This window comes from Sycon ciliatum, chromosome 9 (assembly GCF_964019385.1).
Source record: "Sycon ciliatum chromosome 9, ocSycCili1.1, whole genome shotgun sequence".
NCBI classification, from domain to species: Eukaryota; Metazoa; Porifera; class Calcarea; order Leucosolenida; family Sycettidae; genus Sycon; species Sycon ciliatum.
The window spans coordinates 6,847,025-6,860,444 of record NC_088651.1 but is presented as its reverse complement, the minus strand read 5'-3'; the positions used below and the strand labels follow the sequence as shown (position 1 = coordinate 6,860,444).

General features: G+C 45.7%; 1 protein-coding gene across 1 annotated transcript in view; it reads left to right on the top strand.

The window, feature by feature from the left end:
- LOC135824577 (integrator complex subunit 3-like) overlaps positions 1 to 13,420 on the top strand; it is a gene marked incomplete in the record, with an annotated part of 37,793 nt that overhangs the window by 4,589 nt on the left and 19,784 nt on the right. Inside the window, 7 exon segments of the mRNA XM_065337311.1 lie at positions 6,556 to 6,653; positions 7,068 to 7,115; positions 7,481 to 7,624; positions 9,150 to 9,243; positions 10,523 to 10,602; positions 11,430 to 11,521; positions 12,928 to 13,420. The exon segment at positions 12,928 to 13,420 is cut by the window's right edge and continues 242 nt beyond it. Coding sequence (XP_065193383.1) covers positions 6,556 to 6,653; positions 7,068 to 7,115; positions 7,481 to 7,624; positions 9,150 to 9,243; positions 10,523 to 10,602; positions 11,430 to 11,521; positions 12,928 to 13,420 — 1,049 coding nt within the window.

Genomic DNA, 13,420 nt, shown 5'->3' with positions numbered 1-13,420 from the left:
TACTGTACTACCACTGTACTACCACTGTACTACTACTGTACTACTACTGTACTACTACTGTACTACCACTGTACTACCACTGTACTACTACTGTACTACCACTGTACTACCACTGTACTACTACTGTACTACCACTGTACTACCACTGTACTACTACTGTACTACTACTGTACTACCACTGTACTACTACTGTACTACTACTGTACTACCACTGTACTACCACTGTACTACTACTGTACTACCACTGTACTACCACTGTACTACTACTGTACTACCACTGTACTACCACTGTACTACTACTGTACTACTACTGTACTACCACTGTACTACCACTGTACTACTACTGTACTACCACTGTACTACTACTGTACTACCACTGTACTACCACTGTACTACTACTGTACTACCACTGTACTACTACTGTACTACCACTGTACTACCACTGTACTACCACTGTACTACCACTGTACTACCACTGTACTACCTGTACTACCACTGTACTACTACTGTACTACTACTGTACTACTACTGTACTACTACTGTACTACTACTGTACTACCACTGTACTACTACTGTACTACCACTGTACTACTACTGTACTACTACTGTACTACCACTGTACTACCACTGTACTACCACTGTACTACTACTGTACTACCACTGTACTACTACTGTACTACCACTGTACTACTACTGTACTACTACTGTACTACCACTGTACTACTACTGTACTACCACTGTACTACTACTGTACTACCACTGTACTACTACTGTACTACTACTGTACTACCACTGTACTACTACTGTACTACTACTGTACTACCACTGTACTACCACTGTACTACCACTGTACTACTACTGTACTACCACTGTACTACCACTGTACTACTACTGTACTACCACTGTACTACTACTGTACTACCACTGTACTACCACTGTACTACTACTGTACTACCACTGTACTACTACTGTACTACCACTGTACTACCACTGTACTACCACTGTACTACCACTGTACTACCACTGTACTACCTGTACTACCACTGTACTACTACTGTACTACTACTGTACTACTACTGTACTACTACTGTACTACTACTGTACTACCACTGTACTACTACTGTACTACCACTGTACTACTACTGTACTACTACTGTACTACCACTGTACTACCACTGTACTACCACTGTACTACTACTGTACTACCACTGTACTACTACTGTACTACCACTGTACTACTACTGTACTACTACTGTACTACCACTGTACTACTACTGTACTACCACTGTACTACTACTGTACTACCACTGTACTACTACTGTACTACTACTACTGTACTACTACTGTACTACCACTGTACTACTACTGTACTACTACTGTACTACCACTGTACTACCACTGTACTACCACTGTACTACTACTGTACTACCACTGTACTACCACTGTACTACCACTGTACTACCACTACTGACCACTACTGAGTGACAGACTCTGTAAATACTGTATATGATGATTCGTTTTTATATATGTGTTGATTCTTCACAAAAAAAAAAAACTGTACTACCACTGTACTACCACTGTACTACTACTGTACTACCACTGTACTACTACTGTACTACCACTGTACTACTACTGTACTACCACTGTACTACTACTGTACTACTACTGTACTACCACTGTACTACCACTGTACTACTACTGTACTACTACTGTACTACCACTGTACTACTACTGTACTACTACTGTACTACTACTGTACTACCACTGTACTACTACTGTACTACCACTGTACTACTACTGTACTACTACTGTACTACTACTGTACTACCACTGTACTACTACTGTACTACCACTGTACTACTACTGTACTACTACTGTACTACTACTGTACTACTACTGTACTACCACTGTACTACTACTGTACTACCACTGTACTACTACTGTACTACCACTGTACTACTACTGTACTACTACTGTACTACTACTGTACTACCACTGTACTACTACTGTACTACCACTGTACTACTACTGTACTACCACTGTACTACTACTGTACTACCACTGTACTACTACATGTACTACCTACTGTACTACTACTGTACTACTACTGTACTACCACTGTACTACTACTGTACTACCACCTGTACTACTACTGTACTACCACTGTACTACTACTGTACTACTACTGGTATACTACTGTACTACCTTCAACTGTACTACTACTGTACTACCACTGTACTACTACTGTACATACTACTGTACTGTACTATCCTGTACTACTACCGTACTACTACTGTACTACTACATTGTACTACTACTATACTGTACTACCACTGTACTACCACTGTACTACTACTGTACTACTACTGTACTATGTGTTACTGGCCGTAATATGTTACTGTACAAGCAGAAAATATTCGTCTGGAATTTAATTTCGCCTTTTTCGTCCAAGGAGCTTTTGGACTAAATTAAATGCCGGACTAATATCGATTTGTCCAGCTTTTCAATACACTCTTATGATCCATGGACGAAATTTACAACCGGACGAACTCCCTTTCTTTGGACTTGGACGAAAGTATTGACCGACGAAATTTTCTGCTTATACAGTACTGTATTGATGTACTACTGTACTATGTGTTACTGGCCTTAATGTGTTACTGGCCGTAATGTGTTACTGGCCTTAATGTGTTACTGGCCGTAATGTGTTACTGGCCTTAAGAGAGCATGTCTGAGAATACCAAAGTATGTGTGCAAGTGGATCTCTCCGATTTCGCTCAAAATTTGCAGGTAGGTTCCCTTTGGGGTGTGGATCGATTATGCAAAGCCCTTGAAAAAGTTTCTGAAGGGAACCTTGAAATTTGCATACCCCTCAAAAATGGCCGAAATATCACATTATTTATGGGTCTAGAAACGAGTCACGCCACAGCGTATACGAACAAGCTATGAACAAAACTACATCAAGCCAACATTGCCTCACCTTAGAAGAGTTCCTGGAGCAGTACCGCTTAGCCACGCCAGCATCCCAGAAGACGAGGTCCATCACCCCCTGACGCCACAAATGATCGTCTTGAAAATAGCCAATTTACAAGCGCTGGCAAAACAGCCAGCTACGTCCTCAATTGGCCAGAACTATACACCGGCAGATAGTAGAACACCTCTTCTAGCGCTGAGGACATGTCCCCCATCTTCCTTTTGGGGTTTTCTTGAAATAAACTTTTTTGAATTTTTCCACTCGACCATGCTGAAATACGGCCAAAGTCATACCTGCGCAGGAAAGCTCGCCACTCCGCGACGTCTCCTCAGCAATTTCTACTCCAACACTACTCCCAAGGCCGCAGAACAAAGTGTAGTGTTGACTCTGACAAGGAAAAGCAGCGGTGATCACTTGTCACTCCAAACGACAAGCTTCTCCTTGCGCCACCAATAATTTTTTGTGCGACTGTTGCTGCAAAAGTGACTGAAGGCCTGAGCGCAGTTTTTGAATTTTATTGCAAGATGCACGGTGAAATCACGTGCCTTGTGACGCAAGAATGCCAAGTCGCGTGGCCCACAGCTCACGAGATTCCAGAGTCACCTTTGTCAAGTGCGCTTGTTACTCGCCTTGAACGCCCGTTGGTCTGGAAGTGATCGCACTTGTGTTGTTACGGCGCTCAAGAACACGCTGACCGTGTTGTAGGCCTACGAACCGGGACTTTCCCTGACCATGTAGGTCGAAGACCAGTGAAATGATGATGAAATCACATTCTTTATGACGTAAGAAATCTCTCATGCAGTTCACGCGACAAGTGCGTGCAGCCAGTGCTGCTCGCGTGCCAGTCAACACAAAGGGACCGAGCTAGTCGCTTTTGTCGAGCATCGACATGAAAACAAGGGACTTTTACTGTTGGACTATGTTCGGGATTGCAGGAGGTTAAAGTGTGAAAGACGAATAACTCTCCATGCTTGACCGGGCATATTTCAACGGCTTGCTGCCATTGCAACACTCCTAGGACAGTTTGTGGGGGTTCTCAGCAGTTCAAGCAGGAAATGAAGCTCATCTTACCTCTGCCATCATGGTCTGTTCCGAGTAGCGTTCCAGGCACATTCGCGATCGATGGCCGCGTTACGTGATGCAGGAAGCGTCATCCTACGTCACAGAGCACGCGATCTCACCGTGCATCTTGCAATAAAATTCAAAAACTGCGCTCAGGCCTTCAGTCACTTTTGCAGCAACAGTCGCACAAAAAATTATTGGTGGCGCAAGGAGAAGCTTGTCGTTTGGAGTGACAAGTGATCACCGCTGCTTTTCCTTGTCAGAGTCAACACTACACTTTGTTCTGCGGCCTTGGGAATAGTGTTGGAGTAGAAATTGCTGAGGAGACGTCGCGGAGTAGCGAGCTTTCCTGCGCAGGTATGACTTTGGCCGTATTTCAGCATGGTCGAGTGGAAAAATTCAAAAAAGTTTATTTCAAGAAAACCCCAAAAGGAAGATGGGGGACATGTCCTCAGCGCTAGAAGAGGTGTTCTACTATCTGCCGGTGTATAGTTCTGGCCAATTGAGGACGTAGCTGGCTGTTTTGCCAGCGCTTGTAAATTGGCTATTTTCAAGACGATCATTTGTGGCGTCAGGGGGTGATGGACCTCGTCTTCTGGGATGCTGGCGTGGCTAAGCGGTACTGCTCCAGGAACTCTTCTAAGGTGAGGCAATGTTGGCTTGATGTAGTTTTGTTCATAGCTTGTTCGTATACGCTGTGGCGTGACTCGTTTCTAGACCCATAAATAATGTGATATTTCGGCCATTTTTGAGGGGTGTGCAAATTTCAAGGTTCCCTTCAGAAACTTTTTCAAGGGCTTTGCATAATCGATCCACACCCCAAAGGGAACCTACCTGCAAATTTTGAGCGAAATCGGAGAGATCCGCTTGCACACATACTTTGGTATTCTCAGACATGCTCTCTTAATGTGTTACTGGCCGTAATGTGTTACTGTACTACTGTTAAATTTTTTTATTATTATTAACCCTTTGAGGCCCATAGTACGGATATATCCGTACCAGTGTAGAGGGGACGGCTCGATACCGGGACGCTTTGACAGCCAAATTTGTATAGACCCAAACCGATCATCAGCGTTGATTTTTCACTCGAAATATGTTTGTGGAAGGAAACTGGCATGTTGAAGTTTGCTCTGGGGCCCGAGTCAATCGAACTGAGCCACTCCTTTGTGTTGACCCATTGCCTCCAAGTTGCCCAATTTTTCGCTTCAAAAAAGTTCAAATCAGAGGTGGCTCCAAACCGGACACGTTTTAGAGTGCACGTCAAATTCACTCTGGGTCTGAAATTAGGTAATTGCTATTGCTCCACGACGGCCAGTACAGAGTAACAATAAGCCTTGAGTGTGCTTCCATTAGTTTTGATTGGTATGCGGTGCTTTATTGGCGAGAGGCGAGCCGCTGTTTACCTGCGACAAAAAGTTGATTTTTCGAAAGTCGTAAAACTCAAGTCGCAGTGCGAAGCAACACGTCAAAAACTCACCTGCTTGATATGGCGCTTCTGGTCATCGCAGAGCCATGAAATTTTGGCTCGGAGTATAACACATCGTAGTCTCACTGTGACATATGTTTTCTAATCAAAATACCAAGAGAGAAAGTGAATATTGAGTCCGTTCCGGTTTGCAACCTGTGTCCTATTTGAAACCGTCGCCTCTACAGTGCATACTTTTCAAAGCGCAACCTGGCGTAACTCGGCCGTCCCTTGACCAAATCGGACAATCGAAAGGTCTATCGACATTAGAATTGTCTCAGCTATCGGCTCGAAAAAACCCGAAGGCGATCCGAGATCGGAGAGCGGAGTTATGAGACTCGAACTAAATTCGCTCAGCAGAGTCAACTCTGGCGCGTGCATTTTGAACTCGTTTTTGGGGGTTTCCCTGACTCGCGGAGCACACAGCCACAGATAGTTCACGTCATCGCAAAGGCATGTTTCGCAGCTCTCATGTAAAAAAAATATGAGCGATCTACGATACATTTTGTTGAAATGGCAGAGAATTTGAGTTGGGCGCTCGCAATGCTGGCTTTGGAGCGCCGAATCGCGCTGCGGCGCTGGGTCTGTGGATTCAATGATGGATTGCTGGGTATGGCTGTGTTCCTCTGGCCAAGAGCTTTCCAGAAAGCCCAAGATCACCAAGATCGGCCAAAGGACACCAAAGTTACGACCAGATAAGTACCTGGGCTCGCGTATGCAGTGCACTCCTTGAAATAATTGTGGGCCCTAAAGGGTTAAAATTTTTATGTAGCCTCTTTTACCAGTAAAATAAACACAATGAATATTTTTTTCCCAAGTGTTCCAAAACCCTACTGTACTACTACTGTACTATGAGTTACTGGCCATAATGTGTCACTGTATTGATGACAGTGCTACGGCCAGTAGTACAGTACATGTTCCTAGGTTCATTTGAATGCTGTGCTATGTACTTGTAAGATTGGGTACACGGCTCGTGGCAAACGCGGATAGGATGGCTGATGATGAATGCCGACGTGTGTGTGCGTGCGTGCGTGCGTGCGTTTGTGTGCGTGTGCAGATATTCGTCAAGTCCTGGACATTCGGACGCCGCGTCGTTATATTGCTTGTCGCTTGACCCATGACATGGAGACCAAGCTCAGCTTCATGCTGTCCAAGGTAGGGATGCGCTCAAACAGCTGCTCTTCACCTAGAGTTTCTACATTTCTTGAAGGCTTGTCCATCTTCAACTTATTTCAATTACATACTGTGAAGATGGGAACTTCCTCGAGGGATTTGATTTCGCCGATTTCGCGACCAGCACACACCAGCGGAAGTAAATCATTGCCAACTGCTCCGAGAAGTAATTGGGGTACTGCTGGATCTGACTGGAGAGAAGACTTCTCGACGGTATTCCCCTGCATACCTGCTGCTGCTTATACTGCTGCTGTTACTGCTGCTGTTGCTGGCGCCGCCACCATTGCTTCTGCAATACTGTTGTTGCACTTACCGGTGTTGCTGCTGCTGCTGCTTCTGTTGCTGTTGCTGTTGCTGCTGCTCATACTGCTGTTGCACTTTCTTGTGTTCCTGCAGGTCAGCATGGGTACACAAAAGCGATACCAAGACTGGTTTCATGCACAGGTGAGTCAGCATACATACACTGTCTGTCCACCTGGTTTTAAACGACTGTGGCGTGCACCTCCTACGCCATGCTCTAACCTGGAGAACTCTTACATACATCTTTTCTGAGATACGTTCGTCATTTCTTTGGCCATCACAATGAAGTGAAACTTTGATGTATGACCACCTCCAATGGACATCAACTTTTGTACTTTGAAAGAGCCGAGTGTGCAGGCGTGTGTGTGAAAGCGGGAGTTAAGACCCTATTTTGACGTTGCTGCCCGATTTGATTGCATGTCTGTGTTTGTATGGGTGCATACATGTTTGTGTGTAACTGTGTGTCCATGTGCCTGCACTGTGTGTGTGTGTCACCTTGCCGTCTTCAGTACCTGTCCGTTGCGGACCGGCAGACCCTCATCCCGGACTTGGTTCGCTATATCTGCTGTGTTGTGCACCCGACCAATGAAATCCTGGCATCGAATGTTATTCCTCGTTGGGCTGTCATTGGCTGGTTGCTCATGTCATGTCAGGTGAGCAAAGTGAAATTAGTACACTATACTGTAAAAGCAGAAATTTTCGGTGGTGTTTTATTTTCGGTAACTTCGGCGCCGACAATTTTTACCGAAAATAAAACGCACCTAAAATTTCGGTACTACCGGTACTGTATACATGTAGTACTAGTACACTTACCTGGAAAACGGGTTTTACCGAAAAAAAATCCTCCACCGAACCGCCGATTTTTGGAGAATACCGAAAATATTACACCACCGAAAATTTCTGCTTTTACAGTAAAGAGAAAGGACCTATAAGTTACTAGTTACGATCAACAGTCCACCAAGGTAGCGAGATCTTATACTAGAGAGGTTCCGGGGTACGATTTTCCGTGCCAAAATCCGTATGGGCGCTACGAATTTTTTCCAGGCGTGCTCCATACGATTTTTCGGCACGGAGAATCCGTGTGGACTGGCTTTCATACGAACCATGTTTCGTATGGAGATTTTGCGTCATCAGGTGCAGAAAGATTTTTCACGTACAAATTCGGTACGAGAAACATCGATTTTTCGCGGGAAGTTGTGACTTCGGTACAAGTTTTCAAAATAAAAAGGCATAGCGCGGGAATGTGACGTGTTTGCGATCGTAACCTAGGCAATGACGGCAAACCCGGAACTTTTCACTGCTCGAAAACGACGTATAAAAAATCCGTAGAGCCTCCACGGATTTTGGCACGAAAAATCGTACTCCGGAACCTCCCTACTGTCAGATAGTGCGACAAGACACGGAGCTGACCAGGATATTGAGACATTCAACGACCTGACACCTAGCTGCAACACTATTATAAAGAGACTTGTGGACATCACGCTACTGCATTGTGAAAGAAAAGGGGAATTGTCAACTGACAACCACTCTATTCAGTTACTATTCACAATCTGCACATGCGCTGCATTGAAAATTCTTTTATTGTGATGTTGAAAATTTATGACATTTCGTACCAGTCACCCATCGTCAGAACAATTATTAATTTTATTATAGACCTGAAACATAGCAGACTCAGCGGAGGACGTTCATGTTGGTTGTAACTCTGAGTTTCATGCTGCTAGGCAATCATCAGACAACTGATACGGTATCAGTTGTCTGATGATTGCCTAGCGGCATGGTATCAGTTGTCTGATGATTGCCTAGCAGCATGAAACTCAGAGTTACAACCAACATGAACGTCCTCCGCTGAGTCTGCTATGTCCTAGGCTGTGTCTATGACATTGAGCATTCTCTGCAGCTCGGGGATCAACGGATTTGTGAACTAGAAAATATCTGTGTGGTGCCATGTACATGTCCTGTTTTCTTTTTGATGGCCTTGTTTTATTTTGGCCATCTTGATGTCAAGAGTTCGTGTTGTTGGTGAATCGCTTGGTGTGGTGGGGTGTGCTGGTTCTTCTGGGCCTGTCTTTGCCTAGCACTAGTAACAGACTGTTCATGTTGCTTCCTCTTGGTGTGTGTGTGTGTGTGTGTGTGTGTGTGTGTGTGTGTCTGCGTGTGTGTCGGCGTGTGTGTTTGCAGAGCAACGTGGCAGCGTCCAATGCCAAGCTAGCTCTGTTCTTTGACTGGTTCTTCTACAATCCGTCGTGTCCAGAGGAGAACATCATGAATATTGGTACGCCAGTGGACAGGGTTCGCAGCGAAGTTTGGAAGTCTGGAAAAAGTTTGGATTTTATAATTCAATTTTCCAGGTCTGGAAAAAGTTTTGAAAAGGCGCTCCTTTTGGAATAGTTTGGAAAAAGTTTGGAATTTCGAGTTTTGGGCCGTGGATGTGCTGCACTCCTGCAGTGCAAGTGGCCGTTTTGACTACCGCGATAGAAGACGCGCTGGCGATGTGTAGTGTTCACTGATGTACGAGTCTCGTCCAGTCATTTCAGTGCAGCTCAAGCGCGGCCGGTGATGACTTTTATTTGGCCGTTTTTCGTTACTGGCGCTCGCGCCCGACTTTGGTTCTTTGAAGTCGGGACAGCAGGATGGCGAGGTCCTTTCGCACTCAGATGAGTTTGCTGGCGAGGATGAAGTCGTCTTTTGCGCTGAGACGAACACCAGCTATGTAAATGTTTCATTGGAACCCCTCCTGGAGGCGGATTTGAACTTACGGAGGGGAACTCTCGTCGTATGAATTGAATTATTCCCCTGCTATTTTCGGGGGCTCTAGCTGCTGAAGGCGATACCATTGCAATGTACCTTGGTGAATTTGTTGATGGTAGTGGTACCAGGGAGGATTTTACTACTCCCTGGTTGTACTCGTAGTGGAGAATACAGTCATGCAGAAGAGATTCATAATATTTATTTTTCCTGCACGAGTGGGTTTGGAAATTCTTGAAATTGGTTTGGAAAAAGTTTGGACTTTTGTGTACTTGGTTGGCTGCGAACCCTGAGTGGAGAGTTGGACAAGGGGAGAGGAGATGAGCATATCCCTCGCCATATCGAGGTCTTTGAACAAGGGGTCACTAACTCCCCTCCTCCTCCCCCCCCCCCCCGCCGTGCTATTTTCAGAAGTGACTTACATTTTTCCGTTTAGTGTGTTTTGCTTGGTGGTTTTGTGTCGGTGCTGGTGGTGTGGGAAGGGGTGACTGTCACTTTGCTATTTAGTATTTACTCTTCGTTTTATGGGTGTACGTCACAGGGAGGTTGAGCAAATAAGACTGTGTGTATACGTGTGTGCGCGTGTGTTGTAATGAAAAAAAATGAAAATTAGGGATTCACTGTCCAGAAAACAGCCACTTCAACCAGCTGTGTAGTGTAGACCAGGCTAAATTTAGTGGTGGTCAATTCATCAGCCTTGAAAGCTGTTGAATGGTATAATCCCAGCATAAGTTTGTTCGCTATCATTGCTTCAGCGATGGGCATGTGAACGTGAAAGTGAAGTGTATGTTGTTGCTGTGTTTCAGAACCGGGTGTGTTGGTGATGAACCAGTCCCTGCTCAAACATCCTAACATGACTGCTACGTTGCTTGACTTTCTCTGCAGGGTAAGTTGTAAAATCACCACTCCATCACTAGCCAACCCTTTTGTTACACTGGGTATAAACTTATAATAAAGTATACTCTGACTCTAAGCTCCACTGATGAGATTTTCTAATAACAAGATCGAAACAGCTACCGTAGTACGTCTTGTATTAAAGCCCATCTCATGTAGAAGCCTGTCTTGAATAGAAGCCTGATTTTTCAAGATACGCTATTGGCACATAAGCCTGGTTTTAGTGTTGACATACATAGAAATACCTGTCTTGTATAGAAGCCTGCAAAATTTCCCCAAAAAGTCATATATGCCGCGGCCTTTATACACAACTTTACGGTAGTTGTCCGGCGATTGAGTCCGCACAATCTCACAGAAATCCATTACGTGCGAAAATGACTATCCGTGATGAATCCACGTGGAAGTGGCATTGCACTAAATAGGTGCTAGTATATCCTCTCCCAGCGAACGGGTAGCAGCATTTCAGTGTGTAGCACCCATACCTGGCTGTTCTGTTCTATGTTTCCACTATTGGCGTCAGTTTGACTTGTGTTTCTGCCAGGTGGTAGGGGAATCGGAGAACGACGATCGTAGCCTTTAGTTCTGATGTGGTTGTACTAGCTTGTCTTGATCATGTGACTGTTTGAAAGATGGTTTAATGTTCTGTGTGTGTGTATGTGTGTGTGGTGTGGTGTGTGTGCGTGTGTGTGTGTGTGTGTGTGTGTGCGCGCGTGTGTGCATGTGTGCATGTGTGTATGTGTGTGTGTGTGTGTGTGTGTGTGTGTGCGTGCGTGGATGCGTGTGTGCGTGCATGTGTGTGTGCGTGCGCTGGCTGTTTAGATGTGTGAGGAGTTCTTTCCCCCGATGAAAGCGGTACTCACTAGCAGTGTAACTCTGGCCTTTCAAGACTGTATGGACAAGGGCGTTATCCAGTTAGTAATATGTGTATGTGGGGGCCTGTGGGGGGGGGGGGGGGGGGGGGGGTGTTGGTACTTGTATGTGGGCATGTGTGGCAGCTAGTTTTGTGGATGGGTGCACTAATACCAGATATTAGTTTGGGTCTGTTTCCATCAGACTCGGTGGCTTGAAGGTGTATTGCTATACCTGCCACCAAGAGTACACGAAACCCAGAGTGTGCAGCTCTGATGGGTTGCTGTCATGGTGAAATTCCGGGATTACATCATTTTAGTGATGTAGTGGGTACCAGCAGGATTCAAGCAGGTCTCTTTCTGCACAACTGCAGCTCAGTTGTATGCACTTTGCCACTTCCCGCCTCAGATCTGCGCCAAATATGACGTAATCGCGGAATTCTGCCGTGACAGACACCCATAGTAGAAAAAGCCCCAAGCTGTACACTCTGGGTTTCATGTACTCTTGCTGCCACCTTTGTTGGTCACGGGATCCATCAACTTTTTTTGAAGTTCTTTGAAGAACTTCAAAGTACATACATACGTGTTGGTCAATGGTCTGCTTCTGGCAAGATTAACGATTGTGTAGTCAATGATGCTAGTGAAGCCTATGTCAGATCCACTCTGATTTAGCAACCCACACTGGGGGCAGGTATAAATGCAGTTGGATCCCGGGATGGAGACCTTGATGCCGTCAAACCTTTTTTTGCGCCTTGTTCTCACCCACTTACTGAGGTGTGGTGAGCACATAAGTGGGATCATGTTCAAGTCCACCCATAGTTTGAGGATATCGGGTGTAAGGTGGTTCAATATCTTAGCCGATTAAGTCATCTTTCGAAGATTCCTTTTGAATTTCTCTCCCCTCTGTCGGGGAGATACACCAGTTTCTGGCAGCGAGGCAGTGCACATGTGTGTGTGTGTGCGTGTGTGTGTGTATGTGTGTGCGCGTGTGTCTGTCTGTGTGTCTGTCTGTCTGTTTGAGAATGAGGGTCAATAGATGATTGTGTGGGTGGGTGTATGTCTGTGTGTCTGTTTGTTTGTTTGTTTGTCTGTCTGTTTGTTTGTTTGTCTGTCTATTTGAGAATGAGGGTCAATTGTGTGGGTGAGGTTGGTGGAGAACAAGGGGAGGGTGCCTGGACGATACTGGGCTGAAGACTGCTGTAATTTACCAATGCTGTGGAGCAGTATCTGGTTTGCCCATTTTAGGATTGATTTCAGAGCTTGCGGACTCACTAGAACTGCTTCATTGCAGTAGTGTTGGTATTTGTGAACTTTTATTTCTTTTTTTCTGATCCGTACTTGCACAAACTTCTCTCTCTCTCTCTCTCTCTCTCTCTCTCTCTCTCTCTCTCTCTCTCTCTCTCTCTCTCTCTCTCTCTCTCTCTCTCTCTCTCTCTCTCTCTCTCTCTCTCTCTCTCATCTGGCTGCAGAAACCTGACAGCAATGCTGTGCAGTGAGAACTTGGATGGTGAGTTAAAACTGCTGGTCAATAAGACGTTTCCCAAGTTTACAACACCCCCAGCTACAGCCGCAGCAGGGGCCAATTCCAGTGCTTCCGTTGCGGGTGATCCTGCGGGGGTTGGAACTGCTGGCGGCAGTGCAGGCATGCCTGGTGGCGTATCCATGCCAGGGATGGCGCAAGGCAAGCTGGAGGATGCTGAACTCGTGTCCGGCCCTCGGCACGCCGGTAATATGAGCGCTGATTCGGCCGCGAGCACGCCACCCATTGGCATCATGCACGCACCCGTTTCTTCTGGACCAATGTCTGGCAGCAGTGAGTCAGCGACCGCCGGGTTTGTCGGTAATCAAATGCCTGCTGTTGCTGTCGGTGGTGATACTGGACTAATGTACAACTTCAGCTCAACTGGTGGTGTCGGCACTGGTAATGGCAGCAATGTCAGTGGCAGTACAGCAATACCAGGT